This window comes from Pteronotus mesoamericanus, unplaced genomic scaffold, assembly GCF_021234165.1.
Source record: "Pteronotus mesoamericanus isolate MK-2021 breed Mesoamerican mustached bat unplaced genomic scaffold, CSHL_Meso_final scaffold_232, whole genome shotgun sequence".
Lineage (NCBI taxonomy): Eukaryota > Metazoa > Chordata > Mammalia > Chiroptera > Mormoopidae > Pteronotus > Pteronotus mesoamericanus.
Window position 1 is genome coordinate 24,140,220 of NW_026555311.1, and position 18,970 is coordinate 24,159,189.

At 39.7% G+C, this 18,970-nt stretch overlaps 1 protein-coding gene across 1 annotated transcript in view; it reads left to right on the forward strand.

Moving 5' to 3' along the window:
• The window catches only part of LOC129085365 (broad substrate specificity ATP-binding cassette transporter ABCG2), a 50,068-nt gene that overhangs the window by 9,596 nt on the left and 21,502 nt on the right, over positions 1 to 18,970 (forward strand). The window contains exons 5-9 of the mRNA XM_054591757.1: positions 974 to 1,131; positions 6,186 to 6,337; positions 7,552 to 7,656; positions 8,621 to 8,868; positions 18,538 to 18,620. Of these exons, the coding sequence (XP_054447732.1) occupies positions 974 to 1,131; positions 6,186 to 6,337; positions 7,552 to 7,656; positions 8,621 to 8,868; positions 18,538 to 18,620 (746 nt within the window). The remainder of the gene's footprint in view (positions 1 to 973; positions 1,132 to 6,185; positions 6,338 to 7,551; positions 7,657 to 8,620; positions 8,869 to 18,537; positions 18,621 to 18,970) is intronic.

Consider the following 18,970-nt stretch of genomic DNA (forward strand, 5'->3'; position numbering starts at 1 on the left):
AAAGGGTTTAGCTTTTTATTTCTGAAGTATTTTAAAGAAAGTTATAAATATCATCTTTTACCCTGAATTCTTACTCTGTATCTTTTAAGAAAGGATATTTGCCTACATTATTGCAATACCATTATCAACTAACAATAGTAACATGTTAATATCAACTATGTAGAGCCCATATTCATTCATATTTCTCCAATTATCTTTAAATGTGTTTCACAGCTTAATTTTTAATAGGATCTAATTAAGGGCATGAGTAGCATTTGATTATTATTTCTTTGAACAATTTTTAATATAAAAATTGTTTCCTACCTCCTGCATCCCCCAAAACTGTCTTGCTACCCCATCACACATTGTCCCACTGATTGGTTGACTGAGACAGTTGCTCTGTAGAATATTCTGCCTTCTGAATTTGCCTGAACGAATGAGTCAGGAATTCTGCAGTGAGTTGGAGTATAGACAGGTTAATTTGGGAAGTCTTCTGGTGATCTAAGACTTGCTAATGCAGATGGTTGAAAGTGAGCTTTCTTAGCTGCCAAGGCCCAGTTCTCAAGTTTACTGGAGGACTTTTTTTGGTGGGAGAAAGAGAGAGAAGGGTGTAGAAGACTAACACATTATAGATGCTTTCACCTATTCTTCTCCTGTCTTTATCTCCTTTTTAGGACTGTGATTTTACTATGTCAGAGCCATGTCTTTATGTTCTAACTTCTAACTTAAAACTAACTATTTGACCTGATAAAGAGCATATAGAACTGTTTAAAGCATGGGTTTCACATCAGGCTTAGCCACATACCAGCTCTAAACTGAGCCTCAGTTTAACTTAAGAGACACCCACCTCTTCTCCCAGATACTCATTCATTTGTTGCTCAGAATAAATGAGGACATGAGATAAAATGCCTCTTACAGGGTTGGCTCATGTCAGAGCTCAACAAATGGTAGTGGCTGTTTGTTATTGTTAATAATGATACCATTTGTGTGTTAGGTTGGAACTCAGTTTACCCGTGGTGTGTCAGGAGGAGAAAGAAAAAGGACTAGTATCGGAATGGAGCTTATTACCGATCCATCCATCTTGTTCCTGGATGAGCCCACGACCGGCTTAGACGCAAGCACAGCAAATGCTGTCCTCTCACTCCTGAAGAGGTAAACGCTAGGGGGACGTTACTCTTGCATTCATGCGTATCTGGTGGCCTGCTGTGTGCCAGATTTTCTCTTGGTTCAGGGAATTCAGCAGAAAGCACAACACACACACATTTCTTTCTTCTCATTTTGGAGGGGAACAGTCAATTAACAAGTACAAGTGTTTTAAGAGAAATTAAGCAGGATGAGAGCATAGGGAAGGCTGATGTGGTGGGGGTGGAGGTGCCATATTCCATAGTAGGGTGGTCAGGGAAGGCCTCAGTGATGTGCTGTTGGAGGTATGAGCGGGACCTAGGTACCTGGGGGAAGAGATTTCCAGTTGGACGGAATAGCTAGTGTCCCTGAAGCAGACCATGCCTGATGTGTTTGGAACCTAAGAGGCCAGAGGGCCTAGAACCCAGAGGCCTAAGGTGAGTGGGGAGTTGGTTAGTGAATTTGTTTGCTGTGGCTGCCATAACAGAGTACCACAGAGTGGGCAACAGAAATTACATTTTTCACCATCCTGGAGACCAGAAAGTCCAAGATTAAGGTGTTGTCAGCGTTGTTTTTCCTAAGCCTTTCTCCTTGGCTTTTAGCTGTCTTCTCCTTCTGCCTTCACTTCATGTTCCCTTGGTATGCTGTCTTGATTACGTCATCTTGTAAAAACATTAGTTCTTACTGGATTAAGGCTCACCCATATGAACTTCTTTAGCCTTAATTACTTCTTTAAAAATTCTATCTGCAAATACATTCACATTCTGAGGTAATGAGGCTTATGAATTCAACATATGAATTTTGGGGGGACGGGTGGCACAATTCAGTCCTTGGCAGAATAGAACTTGCACCCTGACTGGTGTGGCTCATGGGTTGGGTGTCTTCCTGCAAACTGAGAGGTTGTAGTTTTGATTCCTGGTCAGTACACATGCCTAGGTTGCAGGCCAGGTCTTCATCTGGGGCTTGTGAGAAGTAACCAGTCAATGTTTCTCTCCCTCTCTTCCTCCCTCCCTTACCCTTTCTCTAAAAATAAATAAATAAAATATTAAAAACAAAGAATAAGACATGAAGTGCAATTGAGTGGGCAGCAGATTTTATGGGCTCTTGTTGGCCAGTGTAAGCACTCTGGCTTCTACTGTCCTTAGGTGACATGGGAAACTTTTAGAGAGTTTTAGAAGAGAGTTGTTGCAGTTGTGTGGAGAAAAGGCTGTACACTGGGCAAGGGTTAATGTAAAGAAACCAGTCAGGAGGCTAGAGAAACCAGTAGTAGCTCAGTTAAGATATGATTATGGCTCTGACTAGGATGGTAGCGGTGAGTGGTAAGACGAGGGTGGATTCTGGATTTATTTTGAAGATAGAACCAATAGGATTAGCTTATGTAGTGGGCATGGGATATAATTATTGAGAATGATTTCAAAGATTTAGGGCCCCAACAATGGAAAAAGGGAGTGAAAGGAATGGCATTTCCTTTTATCAAGAAAGAAGACTGTGGAAGGATCATATTAATAGGAGAAATTTCCATAGTTAATTTTTTATATTAATTGTTTTATGTTTCCATCTTAGAGAAAAGATACAAAAATTGTGCAAAGAAATTTTATGTGTTCTTATATAGATTCCCCAACTCTTAGCATTCAACTGCTTTTGCTCTCTCCCTGTACTTTTCCTCCTCCACACCTACACCTTTTTTTAACATCATTATGTCACCACTAAATACTCTCGAGTATAACTCCAAAAAACAAGGACACTCCTACTACATTACCGCCTGTACCCTTTTCAGCCAGGAAGTCACATTTATACCATTGCTGCCATCCAATCCATAAACTCCAGGTAGATTTCAGCATCTGCTCCAGAAGTGTCTCTTTCTCCTTTCTGTCTTAGATTCCTTTGTAGACATCCACTTTTCTAAACCTAATTGGCTTCTCAGTCTTCCTTGCATCTCATGTCCTCACCCATCATCGAGAGTACATTTCATGGGACACAAGCATCATTCTTCATACTGGAGAGCTCTAACCCAATCTTTCCCAAGCTCTACCATGCATTGTAATCACCTGGTTTCTCACTAAAATGCAGATTCTTCTTCTGCAGCTCTGAGGTGGAGGCCAAGATTCTCCATTTCTAACGGGGGATACTGGTGCTGATGCCCCTGGTGCTCAGCCCAGACTTGGAGCAGCACGGCTCTCACAACAGTCCACTTCCTGGCTTCCAGTCCTCTGCCGGCTCCTGTTGCCTACTGACTGGCGTTCCAGCTTCTGAATAAAGGGATTCGTCATGGGCTTATTTAAAAAAATTTTTTTTGGAGAGAATACATTTATGAAAGCTGGGGACAGTGAAATAAGGAAGGGCTTAAGATAAAGAAACAAAACAGGAGAGAGCCTAGGCAGAGCCCGTTTGGCTCTCTAGAAATGTTATAGGAAAGAAATGAGCCAAGGTGGGGCTTCTGTTGGCTTACTGGAAAGCCAGAGAAAAAGGGCCTTGGGGACAGGTTCAGGGGATTTGCTACCCTCTCTCCCCTTGGTTGCATGTCTCATGGGAGCCCTCAGAGTTTAAAAAAAATTACCTGCCAGAGAAAAAGGCACAGGTGCACCCCAAGACAGATACTTCCACAGGCTTATTTTTTGAGGCAACCTTGTTGGGAAACACCCTGTCTGCTTTCAGACACTGGAACCCTGCCGACAGGCGGGAGGGCCCCAAGGCTGGAAATAGGGCAGCCTTGGAGAAACAGACTCCTGAAGAGACATACCTGTCACCCCTGGCAGAGGCGTAGCTCCTGCCTCTCTGCTTTGCCATGTGATGATGAGCAATCCATGATGGGTAAGTTATCTCCTGCAGAGATAGCAACCTAAGACAGATATCAATCGGGTATTGGCAGCAGACAAGAAATTGGGGGACATGGAGAAAGGGCAAAAAGGCCCGCACCCCTCAGCTTGGCTTTAACATGGCCGGAGTCCTCATTCTATCTGAAAGAAGTCTCCTTGTCTATTGGCGGCTCCCCCCACCTGCCCGCTTCACTCAGGCTCAAAACAATACCAGAGTCAGTCCTAAACCAGATCTGGCGGTTCCCAGGGAAATCAGGCCTAAAAGTAAATTCTTTAAAATGTTCTTTGTTCTTCCCTCAAAAGCAATAGCCAGCTCATGCTGGGAAGGAAATTCATGTTATTCACAGACCCTAACCCTATACCCTCAGGTACTCTTATGTTTACTATGCTCTCATGTTTAGTCATCTCTCTTGTTTGCTAGTCTTCTCTCAGACCCATGTAAATCGGTGTGTTCCTGCCATTGGTTTTCTTCAAAACATCACCCACTCTCTGTGAACATTAACATACTGATGTAATGAGATAACCTGTGCATTCCTGTTACCTGGCCCCACTGATAACCTTTTCAATTTAAAAGCCTTTGAACAAAGGGACTCTGGGCCTTCCCCACTGGAGGGATGTGCCATGTCCCCTGTCCTGGCAAACAGAGAAGTGTTTGCACTTCTTGTGTTTATTCCCCGCAACTGTGACACCCTCGGGAGGGGCTCTGTGGGATTCAGAGTCCCTGCTCCCATCTCAGCTGGCCCCGGAAGCTAACCCTCAGATCCCGGAGCACTGCGCTCCCCGTGACACCCTCCAGCCGCCCCCCGTCGCAGTTGTTGCCCGGAGGGAGAAGAGCGGCGCTCCCCAAGGCAACGCATCCCCCCACAAGCACCCCAGCGCCGCCGTGCTACACAACCTCATTTGTTAGCTTCTCTTCTCTTCACCCCTCAACGCAACTCTGCAATGACACTGAACTACTTGCAGTTTCTTTAATAGACCTTGTCACCATGTGCTTTGTTCTTCATGTTCCTTCACCTTGACTGCCCTTTCTCTTTTTTCATGGCTTAGCCTGTTGGCCCCCATGCTGCACTATCTCACCTCATCTTCAGACTGGGTTATAACCTCCCATTTTGCTTATAAGGGATCCTCAGCTGCTTCAATTCCACATTGTATTGAAATGATTGATTTACTGGCCTGATCTTTGAGGCAGAGCAAACTTGTACACACTGCTAGCATATATTAAATGCTTAAAAAATGCTTCAGTTGAAGGGGTTCTATTAATAAAATGCTTTAAATTATAACAGTTTTTAAATAGTGCTTTTGGACTTTGTTTCTTTGACCTATAAATAACAAATCCTGAGTAAAGGTGGTTTAGCAATGTTTTGGCCGTGGCCCCTGCTATCCCTGGCCTGCCCCTTCTGTGACAGCTTGGGCCAGCTGCTTACCCTTCTAAGCCTTGTCTGTAAGATGAAGGTTTAGTACTGTGGTTACTGTCAGTATTGCCATACTGTCTCATAACAATATTTTGAAAATTTAGATGCAATTATCTGTAAAGTATTTAACAAAGACATAGTAAGTATTTAGTAATGTTAATTTTACCCTTAGGACAGAAGAATGAACGTCAGTTGCTACAGAACAAGGAGACTTCAGTGATCAATGAGAATGGGGCATACAACCATTGTTTCAGTATTTAGTCTATACTAAGCTCTCGTACTTGAGTGTACTTTCAAGTTACCTGGGTGCCTGTTAAAAATATGGATTCCCCAGCCCCAGTCGGGTGGCTCAGTTGGAGCATTGTCACACTCCAGAAGGTTGTGGGTTTGATTCCAGGTCAGGGCACATACCTAAATTGCAGGTTCAATCCTTGGTCAGAGCAGGAATGAGAGACAACCAGTCAATGTTTCTCTCTCACATTGCTGTTTCTCACTCTTTCTCTGTCTCTCTCCCTGTCCAAAAACAATAAACATGTGCTCTGGTGGGCATTACAAAAAAGATAGGAAAAATATGGATTTCCTAGACCCAATAGGTGTGAGAAGATGGTCCAAGAATCTGCCGAGTTTAATTAGTGTTTTAGTGGGTTCAGGACCATTCATGGGACACATTTTAAGAAACCTTTGTCTTACATTGCAAGACAATGCTTAACTCTCAGAGAGATAATGTAAGATATGCTGTTAGAGAAAATCAAGTTGAACCATGAACAAGTGAGCTAAAGGCAGGAATAAGTTGTTTTTGCTAAGAACTGCAAGTATTAGATGTTTCATTACTCATTATTTTTCACCTTTACCTTAGGATGTCTAAACAAGGACGGACCATCATCTTTTCCATTCATCAGCCTCGTTATTCCATCTTCAAGTTGTTTGATAGTCTCACCTTGTTGGCCTCAGGGAGACTAATGTTCCATGGGCCTGCTCAGGAAGCTTTGGAGTACTTTGCATCAGCTGGTAAGGTTGCCTTTTTGTACAGTGAGATCTTTCATTAACAGGATCCTGAAAGACAGCAGAGGAGGTGGGCGGGAGTGCTGATTGAGCTTCGCACAGACATGTTACGGGTTCTATCCCTCCAGAACACTCTTGGTCATTTCGGTGCTAGAAGTTGTCTTCATTTTGCACCACTGGCTTGTTATTTAGGACTCTTTCTTGTCCTGTTTGAGTATGCACACATACTCTGTGTGTGTGAGGACTATTTCTATTGGGCCTATATCAGTTCTTCTTCTCAATTCTGGTGCTCTTTTCCTAATAGTTCAATAAATATTTTGACCTCATAGCCAGATATCTGTCAGTTGAACGTTTTTGGAAAGGCCTAATACCATCTCTTCCCCGCCAAACATTTGTCTTTTTGACCACATAACAGATCAAGCTATGTCATTTTTCTCCCCTGCATGGAATGTTGGCCTGCCTTGATGAGGGTTCATGGAGATGTTGCTTGATGTTATAGTAATATTGGATTGCATATTTAGGTCTTGAGGGATGTAAATGACTTAACAGGCAATATAATGGCTATCCCTGAGTCTGACTTTGGTGCATCAACATTTCTTGGCAACCTGGTTTATTTGAGGTGGAATGGTATAATTTCTTTCATGGTTCCTGTAGTCTGCTTCATTTTAGAGATATTAGATATTATTAAATGATGTTCCATGACTCTTAACTGTGATTTTAAATATTCCCTAGCTATCTTGTAAAATTTTTTTTGTAATATCTCTGCCACTTAAAAATAATCAAGGATATTTGGGTATGGGGAGTACAGGGGAGATGAATCTAAAAGTCAGACTACTGGTCACATTTAATTCAGATAATCAGGAACACGAAGTGAAGGTAAAGCATTCAGTTGTGCCATGCAGATCATGTGCTCTTGAGAATTCTGCCTGGTGATTTGTATTCTGTTGGATTTATAGCAGCATAAAAGATGGTAATTTCAACCTGAATTTAGTAGTATAGAATCACCATTGCTAGAGTGGGTATTGGCATTGTGGAAGTTGCTGGCTGAACCCAGGGTACGGAACATACTCTGGGCTTCTCATAAACATGGTCCTGCTGTGCCTTAGCTGCTTTGCCATGTTGCCTTGCTTTTAGGAGCATTAGTCCAAGTTGCAGCTTTTTTTTTCTTTTTCAACATATATATTATTTTTTTTATGTACCTGATTTGCCTTCTTTTGAAGGTCACCACTGTGAGCCCTATAATAACCCTGCAGACTTCTTCCTCGATGTCATTAATGGAGACTCCTCTGCTGTGTTGTTAAACAGAGAGGAAGAAGATGGTGAAGGTATGTGCAGCTGTCGTGAGTCACAGATTATTGCCTAATTGAATTGCCTGGAGTGTAGCAGTGTGGCAGCTCATTAAAATGTGGCTTTGTGAATTTGTATAACTAATGCTGTCCTCTGGTACCAGTAGTCCTAGTCCATTTGAGCTGTTGTAACAAGAATACCATAGGCTAGGTGGCTTAAAAAAACAATAATTTATTTCTCACAGTTCTTGAGCCTGAGCAGTCTATCAACAGGTACCAGGAGATATGTTGTCCTTTGGGCCCTTTGGGGTTCATAGATGGACCAGCATCTTCTCCTTGCTGCCTCCCATGGTGGACACAGGGTGGGAACTCTCTGGGGTTACTTTTATAAGGGCACTAATCTCATTCATGTGGGTTCCACCATCATGACCTGATCACTTCTCAAATTCACCACCTTCAAATGCCATCGCAATTGGGGATTGGATTTCAGTAATGAATTTGGGGGGTACTCAAAACATTCAGTATTTAGCATCAGTCAACACAGATTTTGTTGCTCATGAGTGCTCTATTTTTTTATTCAGTTTATAAATGAATCAAATAGTGTCTGTTCTAAGGGGAGTTTTCATTAAAAATATGCTCATGTTTATACAGTGTTTTGATATAAGAAACATAGTCATTTATGCATTTGCAGATAGTAGAAAATGAGGACTAGGTTTTATATTAAGAAATACAACTCTTTATGGTAAGAGTTTTATTTTAAAAGACTCTGGGTACAAATATTATAGCTAAGAGATAATGAGTGTGTCTGCTGCATCCTTAGCATATGGAAGTAGTCAAGCCAATTAAACTATATTTTTCTAATGGATAAAACAATGACAGATCTAAATAATTTGTATATTCAAGTTAGAATTAAGTGTTAGGAAAGACTCTAAGATAGGGGTTCCAAAAATGGCTAAATCAGCTATTTTATCAATATTTCCCTCTGTTCACTTTTATTCCAAAGCCAAGGAGACTGAAAAGCCTTCCAAGGGACATAAGCCACTCATAGAAAAATTGGCTGAGTTTTATGTCAACTCTGCCTTCTTCAGAGAAACGAAAGTTGAATTAGATAAACTCTCAGAGGTTCAGAAAAAGAAGAGTGTGGACATCAAGGACTTCACCTATACCACCTCCTTCTGTCATCAACTCAGATGGGTCTCCAAGCGTTCATTCAAAAACTTGCTGGGTAATCCTCATGCCTCCATAGCTCAGGTAACCTGACAGATTCATGTAATTATGCTGTGCAGTACTCACGTGAGAACATTAGATTCTGATATAACCTACTCCATTCTCTACCCACACTTCTACCTCACTTCATTTGGGATATAGAAATAGTCAATAGAACAAATAAAACACAATTAAGTTTTTAAATATGAATAATGTTTTTTAGTGTTTTTTTGGACTACCCAATTCAGATTTTTTATTGATTTAGACAAGCTGTAATGGAGCATATTTGTACAGAATTTTTCTCCCAAAACAAAGTAAAGAAATGAACGGTTTAGTCAGATTTGTGGTTTTCTGGTAGCTGCACATGTTCATTTCCTGACTTAGTCAACAAGTTTCTATTGATCATGTACTATATTGGGGAGCTTGCACACAGCATTGGACAAATGGATAAAAATAAAAATCCCTGCTCTTCTGGAGCAAACTTTCTTATGAGGAGAGATAGCTGATAAATTCCTACAGAAATAAAATATATAGTGTGGCAGAAGGAAAAATGGGCTATGGAGAAATTTTAAGAAGGAGAGTAGAGAAAGGAAGAGAGAGAGAAAGAGGGAAAGGAGAGGGGAAAGCAGAAGAGAGGGAGAGGGGTTGCTTTGCGATTTAAATCAGGTGGTCAGGGAAGCCTTCACCTGGATGTCAGTGAATGCACTTGAGCATGGAAGGGGCCGCTGCTGTCTGAGGAAAGAACCTGTGTACAGGGGCTGTGCCTTATCACTGACCTTCTGCATTTGGGGGTTCTGATCTGGGAGAGCACCAGACACCTCAGTCAGTTTGCAAGGAACACAAAGGTGGTGAGCAAACTTGACTTGTGTTAAATAAGGCTGTTGTTCAGATTACATTTCTCTTCATTAAGATGAAATCATGTGCTTTCCCTCTTTGGGCTGGTGCTGTTGGGTTGTTGACTATTACTCCTTGATGGTTTAAGCCCACTCATACTAAACCCACACCCCAACCTGGTATTTTCAGTATGTTGGTCCATAATTTCTAAGAAAACAAATTTGGACAGTTATTTTTGTTAATTTTATTACTAGTCTTTGAATTTCTGTTGACTACTAAAAGATGACCCATAGTTGGGTCTAATGAACCATTACTAACACCTTACTATGTGTAGCATAATTTTCATACTTAAGTAGTGTTGCCTTCTAAGTGTTAATACCAAGAGCCTGGATCCTTCTCTAAGGTGTACTGCTAATTGCTTTACATATTTTTGGTAACTGTAATTTGGCATTTCTGCCAGAACATAAGCACTTTTGTATACTATTTATCAAGAGTACATTTTTTTTCTTTTAGAGTGGATTTGATATCATTTGAAAACAAGTCTGGTGAATCAGGTCAACCTGGTTGCTCACTGGTTATCAATGAGACATTCTCATGGACTTCATTGTATAGTATAATTTATGCATCATATTTCTTGACTTGGAAAAGAACTTCAATTTCTCTTGCCTCTAAAAGTGATTTATAAGTGTCATGTCCAAACCACATATATTGTAGTTTTGGGCAAGTGTGATTAGAGTGTGGAACTATTTCTAATACACCACGATTCTGCACCTTTTGGTGCCAGGCTTCCTTCAGCTGCAAACTCCAGGCCTGGTACCTCCAGGTGGCATGTTCAGCCTACTTGCCTCCTCAGGGGCCTCAATTCCACTGAAGGAATTACAGCAATGTTCAGAGCCCTGGCAATATCATAGAATAAGGCTAGAACCTTGTATCTCTGAGCATCTGAATGAGGGAGCAGTATGGCTTCTTGTTTAGATTTTTAAATTCTGGAATATTAACTTATAACAGGAGTAAAGACCACATAGGAAATGTTTGAAGCTTTACATGTCATGAGGTCTTTTTGTCAGGTTGTCAACTCTGCCATATCAACAAGAAAGCAGCTAAAATACAGAAACAAATGAGTATTGCTGTGCTCCAATTTAACTTTTCATAGACACTGAAATTTGAACTTTATAATAATTTCATGTGGCAAGAAACATTTCTCTCTCTTTTTTTCAATGATTAAAATGGTAAAAACCGTTGTTATCCCATGGACTGAACAGAAATCAGTGATGGACACTTTTTGAATCGCAAGTCATAGCTCTTTGACCCCTGGTTTTAGATTTTTAAACTGGCATGTACGTCATTTGCTTCTCTAAGTGTTTGAATGTTTAACTATAAAAATATTTTATGGCTTTTTGCTGATAAATCAGGTATCTGTAGTCTTATAGATGTACTTCAGTTTGAGCTAGTCATATACACAATTCATACTTTGCTTCTGACAATGCATTTAACCAGAGGTTGTATTTGAAAGATCTTGGGCTGAATAGAGTGTCTACAGAAGAAGATTTAATGTTCATTTAATGAACCAAGGGTTTTCTGATCAAATCCATTTGGAAAAATTATTATGTCCCTTGGAGATTCATCATTTCTATTAGCATATTAAACATTTAAGCATGGATTAAATTTTGTAGTTTTGGCCATAAACACATCTCAGAACTCATCTTGAGAAATGTTGGTAAACACTTTAGAACAAAGAATTACATGCTTAGGGGATTTTTTTTTCCTGTACAAAGCAGAGGCCAGATACACAGATATACAGACAGGGTCTCTTTGTGTGCTTTGCTGTGCAGTGTTTACTTTGTTTTCTTTTTAGCACAAGAATGAATAACATAGATGCACCTTGTAAAAATATGACAATATTGCGGGATCAATCATTTGTCAATATATTTGAAAGCTGACTTTGAAAATACTTTTAGAACTTTGAAACTTTTAGGTAACATTCTAATGATAACACTAATAATCTGGTAGTATAAAATACCAAGTTTGAATGCAAAAAAACCCCCAAAACATGTGGCATGTACAGTTCAAAAACTCAAAATATCCCTAGAGTTATACTTTGTGAAATTACAGACTTGTGTACTTGCTCATGCACACATATTGATGGAGTTATCATCACTTATTTTGGAAGTTTGACCTGTTGACATGACTACAATATTTTCTGAGGGTAATTAGAATATATCAGGGTAAGAGTTTTTTTTCAGAGACTCCCAGCCAAGAAGGAGATATAGGTAGATACACTTTGCCTCCTCACACAACCAAAAGAACAACAACAAATTTAAAAACAAAAAAATAACCAGAATTGCCAGAAAATTGAACTGTGTGGAAGTCTGACAACCAAGGAGTTAAAGAAGAGACATTCATCCAGACTGGTAGGAGGGGTAGAGACAGGCTGCCAGGGCAGAGAGGACTCGTGGTAAGGCAGTGGCTGGAGGACCGGCCTCCAGGCAGGTGAGATGGTGGGTGGCAGACCAGGTGGTCCCACATTTGTGTGCGGATAAACCAGGAGGAACAGCTGGAGAGCAAGACAGACTGTGCAATCTGGGGTTCTTGTGTGGGAAAAGAAAGCCTCAAAGCTTCTGGAGGTAAAAATATGTGGGGGTTGTGGTAGCAGGAGAAACTCCCTGTCTCACAGAAGATTCCATTGGAGAGACCCACAGGGTCTTAGAATGTACATAAATCCAGTCATCTAGGAATCAGCACCAGAAGGGCTCAACTTGCTTGTGGGTAGCAGGGGAAGTGACTGAAAGCCTGTGGAGAGCCGAGCAAGCAGCACTGTTCCCTCTCAGACCCGTCCCGCACATACAACTGCACAACGCAGTGACCTGGGTTGCCCCACCCTGGCAAAGACCTAAGGCTCTGCCCCTCCCAACGTAACAGGCATGCTGAGACAAAGAAATATAGGTCCACATGAAAGAACAGATCAAAGCTCCAAAGATAGAACTAAGTAATGAAGAGATAGCCAACCTGTCAGATGCACAGTTCAAAACACCGGTAATCAGGGTGCTCACAGAAATGGTGGAGTATTGTCAAAAACGGAGGAAAAAGTGAAGGCTACACAAAGTGAAATAAAGAAAAATATACAAGGAACCAACAGTAAAGTGAAGGAAACCAGGACTCAAATCAATGATTTGGAGCAGAAGAAAAAGATAAACATTCAACCAGAACAGCAAGGGAGAAATAGGAAGTAACATACAAAGGAGCCCTGATAAGGCTAACAGCTGATTTTTCAACAGAAACACTATAAGCCAGAAGAGAAAAGCAAGAAATATTCCAAGTAATGAAAAACAAAGGCCTGAAACCAAGACTTCTCTACCCAGCAAGGCTCTCAGTTAAGATGGAAAGCAAAATAAAGAGTTTCCCAGACAAAAGAAGGCTAAAGGAATACAACTCCACCAAACCAGCATTGATAGATATGCTAAAGGGGCTGCTTCAAGAAGATGAAGAAAAAGAGTGAGAAGGAGAGGAACACAGGTACAAAGTAAAAAAAAAATAAGTACCTATTAACAATAACTTTAAATGTAAATGGATTAAATGCTCCTATCAAAAGACATAGGGTAGCTAAATGGATCAGAAAACATAACCCACACATACGCTGCCTACAAGAGACCCACCTCAAAGCAAAAGAGCTACATAGACTGAAAGTAATGGGATGGGAAGAAATATTCCAAGCAAATGGACAGGGGAAAAAAGCTGGGGTAGCAATACTTATATCAGACAAAATAAATTTCAAAACAAAGGGGAAAAAAAAGAGAGACACAGAAGGACACTTCATAATACTCAAAGGAAGAATCCATCAAGAAGACATAATATTGTAAACCTATATGCACCCAACATAGGAGCACCCAAATATATAAGGAAAGTCTTGGAGGACGTCAAGAAAGATATAGACAACAACACGCTGATAGTAGGGGATTTTAACACCTCACTGTCAACAATGGATAGATCTTCCAAACAAAATATCAGTAAGGATATTGTGGAACTGAAAGACACATTAAATCAAATGGACTTAACTGATATATGTATAACCTTTCATCCCAAAGGTGCAAATTAAACATTCTTTTCAAACGCACATGGAACAGTTTCAGATAGACCACATGATAGGATACAAAACAAGCCTCAACAAATTCAAGAAAATTGAAATCACAACAAGCATTTTCTCAGACCACAAGGGCTTGAAACTAGAAACCAACCTCAAGGAACAAACTGAAAAACATTCAAACTCATTGAGACTGAATAGCATTCTGTTACACATGAAAGGGTTAATAATGAGATAGAAGAAGAAATCAAAAAGTTTCTGGAAACAAATGAAAACAAACTCACAACAGTCCAAAACCTATGGGACACAGCGAAGGCAGTCCTGAGAGGGAAGTTCATAGTAATACAGGCCTACCTAAAAAAGATAGAAACATTTCAAATAACCAGCCTAACCCTACATCTTCCAGAACTGGAGAAACAAGTGAAGCACAGAGTGAGTAGAAGGAAGGAAATAATCAAGATCAGAGCAGAATTGAATGACAGACTAAAGGAATAATTCAAAGGATCAATAAATCAAGGAGCTGGTTCTTTGGAAAGATAAACAAAATCAACAAGCCTTTCAGCAGACTCATCAAGAAAAAAAGGGAAAGGACCCAAATAAATAATATCAGAAATAAAAGAGAAGTAACAACCAATACCACAGAAATACAAAGGATGGTAAGAAATTACTATGAAGAATTATATGCCAAGAAAATTGAAAACCTGGGTGAAGTGGACAAATTTCTAGAAAAATATAACTTCCCAACACTGAATGAAGAAGAAACAGAAAGCCTGAACAGACCTATAACAGCTGGTGAAATTGAAGCAGTAATCAAAAAACTCCCGGCACACAAAAGCCCTGGACTGGATGGTTACACACGAGAATTTTAAAAACATTTCAGGAAGAGCTAACCCATGTCCTTCTCAGAATATAACAAAAAATCCAAGAAGAGGGAAGACTCCCAAACTCTTTTTATGAGGACAGCATCATCCTCATCCCAAAACCAGACACACACAGACTGAAGAAAGACAGCTACAGCCCAATATTGCTGATGAACACAGATGCTAAAACTCTCAACAAAATATTTGCAAACTACATTCAACAATATATTAAAAAGATCAGCCACCATGATCAAGTGGGAATCATCCCAGAGATGCAAGGATGGTTCAATATTTGAAACTCAATAAAGGTAGTACATCATATAAACAAAAGGAGAGACAAAAATCACATGATCATATCAATAGGTGCAGAAAAAGCATTTGATAAGTTACCACACCCATTTGTGATAAAAACACTCAGCAAAGTGGGAGTAAAGGGGGCATACCTCAACATAATAGAAAACATATATGAGAAACCTACAGCCAACATCATACTCAATGGGCAAAAACTAAAAGCTTTCCCACTAACATTGGGAAAAAGGCAAGGATGTCTGCTTTCACCACCTCTATTCAACATAGTATTGGAAGGCCTAGCTACAGTGATCAGACCAGAAAAAGAAAGAAAAGGCATCCAAATGGGAAAAGAGAAAGTAAAACTGTCATTGTTCGCAGATGACATGATAGTGTACATAGAAAACCCTGTAGACTCCACCGAAAATCTACTCAATTCATTATAAGTGAATTTGGCAAAACAGTGGGATAAAAAGTCAATATAGAGAAATGGAAGGCATTTTTGTACACAATGAAATATCAGAATCAGAAATCAGGGGGAAAAATCCCATTTGCTATAGCAACAAGAAAAATAAAGTACCTAGCAATAAACTTAACCAAGGAGGTAAAGACCTGTACTCAGAAAACTACACAACACTGAAGAAAGAAATTATGGAAGACACAAATAAATGGAAACATATACCATGTTCACAGACTGGAAGAATTAACATCTTCAAAATGTCCATATTACCCAAAACAATTTATAGATTTAACAGAATCCCAATTAAAATAACCATGATGTATTTTACAGATATAGAACAAACATTTAAAAAAAATTATATGGAACCATAAACAACCCCAAATATCCTCAGCAATTTTGAGAAAGAAGAACAAAGTAGGAGGGATCATGATACCTGACATCAAGGTATATTACAAGGATGCTGTAATCAAAACAGTCTGATACTGGCATAAGAACAGACACATAGATCAGTGGAACAGGATAGAGAGCCCAGAACAAACCCATGTCTCTATGGTCAATTAATATTTGACAAAGGGGGCAGAACCTTAAAATGGAGTAAAAATAGCCTCTTCAACAAATGGTGCTGGGGGGCCTGGACAGCTCTATGCAAAAAAATTTGACCACCAACTTTCATCACACACAAAAATAAACTCAGGATGCTAAAAGGTTTAAATATACATCACAACACGTTAAAAGTCCTAGGGGAGAACATAGGCAGGAAACTTTCAGATACTCCACTCAGCAATATTTTCACCGATATGTCACTTAGAGCAAAGGACATAAAGGAAAGAATAAACAAATGGGACTTCATCAAAATAAGAAGCTTCTGCATGGCTAAAGAAAACATCAGCAAAATGAAAAGGGAATCAACTGTATGTGAAAATATATTTGCCAATGATACCTTGGACAAGGTTTGATCTCCAAAATACATAAAGAAATCACACGACTCCATTCCAGGGAGACAAAGAATACAATTTAAAAATGGGCAAAGAACTTGAACTGACACCTCTCCAAGGAGGACATACAGAGGGCCCAGAGACATGAAACGATGCTCAGCATCAGTAGCCATCAGAGAAATGTAAATTAAAACCACAATGAGATACCACCTCACACCGGTCAGAATGGCCATCATAGACAAATCAACAAGCAACAAGTGCTGGCAAGGTTGTAGGGAAACCATAGTCCACTGCTGGTGGGAATGTGGATGGTGCAGCCACTGTGGAAAACAGTTTGGAATTTCCTCAAGAAGCTAAAAATAAAACTACCTTTTGACCCAGTGATTCCACTGCTGGGATTATACCCTAAGAATCACAAAACACCAATTCAAGAGAACCTATGCACCCCAGTGTTCATAGAAGTACAATTTACAGTAGCCAAGTGCTGGAAGCAACCTAATTGTCCAACAGTAAATGAGTGGATCAAAAAACTATGGTACACTTACACAATGGAATGCTATGCAGCAGAAAGAAAGGAAGAGTTACTACCATTTGTGACAGCATGGGTGGGACTGGAGAGCATTATGCTAAGCAAAATAAGCCTGGTGGTAAAAGTCAAATACCATATGATCTCACCTATAAATGGAACCTAATCAACAAAACAAGCAAACAAGAAAAATATAGCCAGCAACTCTGAAAGAAAATACAAACTGACAATAACCAAAGGGGAGGAAGGAGGAGGGAAATGAGGAAAAGTAGGGGAAGTGTCAAGTCAAGGAACATGTATAAAGGACCCATGGATAAAGCCAATGTGGAGAATAATATGATGGGAGGTGGGTTGGGTGGGGCAGGGGAAAGTGGTGTTTGGAAAATGGAGACAGCTGTACTTGGACAAGAAGAAAAAAAATAAATTAAAAAAATATAATAAAATGTTCTTGTAATATTAAATGAAGGGGTTTTTTTCCCCAATTTTTTTACTGTCTTATTAACAATGGAATTTTTAGAGGCCATCTCTAATTATATTTCTACCAAACCATATAGTCTTCACAAACTAGGTTTTGCAAATCACAATCCTGTTTTTCAGTTTCGTTTGCTTCATGTCTAAAGTGTGCTTGACAAGTTACTTCAAGTTTGGAAACTATTGCACTGTTGTAATATTGAGATTTTTTCTTTTTAACTTTGAAGGTTCCAAGATACATTGTGGAATATATTCTTCTGATTCCTTTTTCTTATATTTTATATTTAATACCATGTAAAAGTACAATAAATAGAATTTCCTTAAATAAATTATATGATAATATAACTCTTAACACTTTGCTTAAGAACTGTTCTTAAGACACAGTTTATCAATCTTAATAATAAAAGTGATGTTCATTTAGTCTTCCTTAGACTCATCAAACAGACTAAATGAAGGCAGTACGAGTGGGAAAGAATCAGGGCTTATTTCTAATATGGGCTGTACGCCCTACACGCTGAGGTTGCTGGGGAAGCAGTGACAGGACAATGGGTAATGGAAGTAAGCACGGGGGCCCTCACAGAAAGTTGACTGAATGCTTTGGTGACAGTGACAATGCAGTGTTCCGTGCAGGAATGGAGACTCCCCCTACCCCCACCTCATAGGTGGGCCCCAGCTTACTGCTATTCCTTATGGTGCAAAATTCCATTGTTAGAAATTTTGTTATGTGTGCTTTATAAATTGTATTCATTTTTGCGTGCTTTAAAAATCGTATTTATTTTTAATGCTAAGAATATTTTTAATATTCTGTTATTGCTTGAACCTCCTGAGATACTGTACAACTAAGCATGTCCACTAGTACAAAGGTTGAGAATTCAGGTCAGGGCTCTTAGCCACTTGACTTTATTTTACTCCCCCAGTGGCTTTGCTAGACTCCTGTGCTGTTCTCCACTGTGTATAGCGTTCCCAGGCCCAGCAGCCCGAACAGGACCCTGAGCTGGCAGTGCCTGGGAAGCCCTGGGAGGGGTCTCAGCTTTTCCAGGAGCCTACTTCATCCTCTTTCAGCTTCCCCAACACACAGATCAATGAATTTTTATTTTAATTTAGAGGGCAGTCTGCTAGCGTTCACTGTTTTATATTTTCCCGGGGACTTTGGCCAAGTCATTTAAAGTATCTATCTCAATGGAGTGATTGCCTATTGTAACAATAAATGGTGTAAAGTTTTTACCTTTAATTGAAACTTTTTTTTTTTCTATTTTGAAAAGGTAATTGTAACAATCATCCTGGGACTGGTTATAGGTGCCCTTTTCTATGATCTGAAGAGTGACCCTACAGGAATCCAGAATAGGTAAGTACATTTGAATCTTGATTTTGAGAAAGAGCTGTTACTTTTTCTAAGGTTTTAAAAATCCACTAAGAATTTCAATTTCAGAGAAATACAGGATGGACTGAGGAGTAGAATAAGTTAATGAATTGAAAGATGCATGGAAGGGTTAATTTTCAATATGGCTGGAAAAAAGCACAGCCATTGTTAACATAACAAGAATGGTTTGCACTACATTGATGTAACCTGGCAGCCAAGGAGAATGGGCTGAAATGTGCATGTGTGAACAATGATGACTTCACAGTACTAATCAAGGGGGTGGTAGATAGCGTTTAGTGAGTATATGTGCTGTGTGGCTGTCACATTCAAAATGA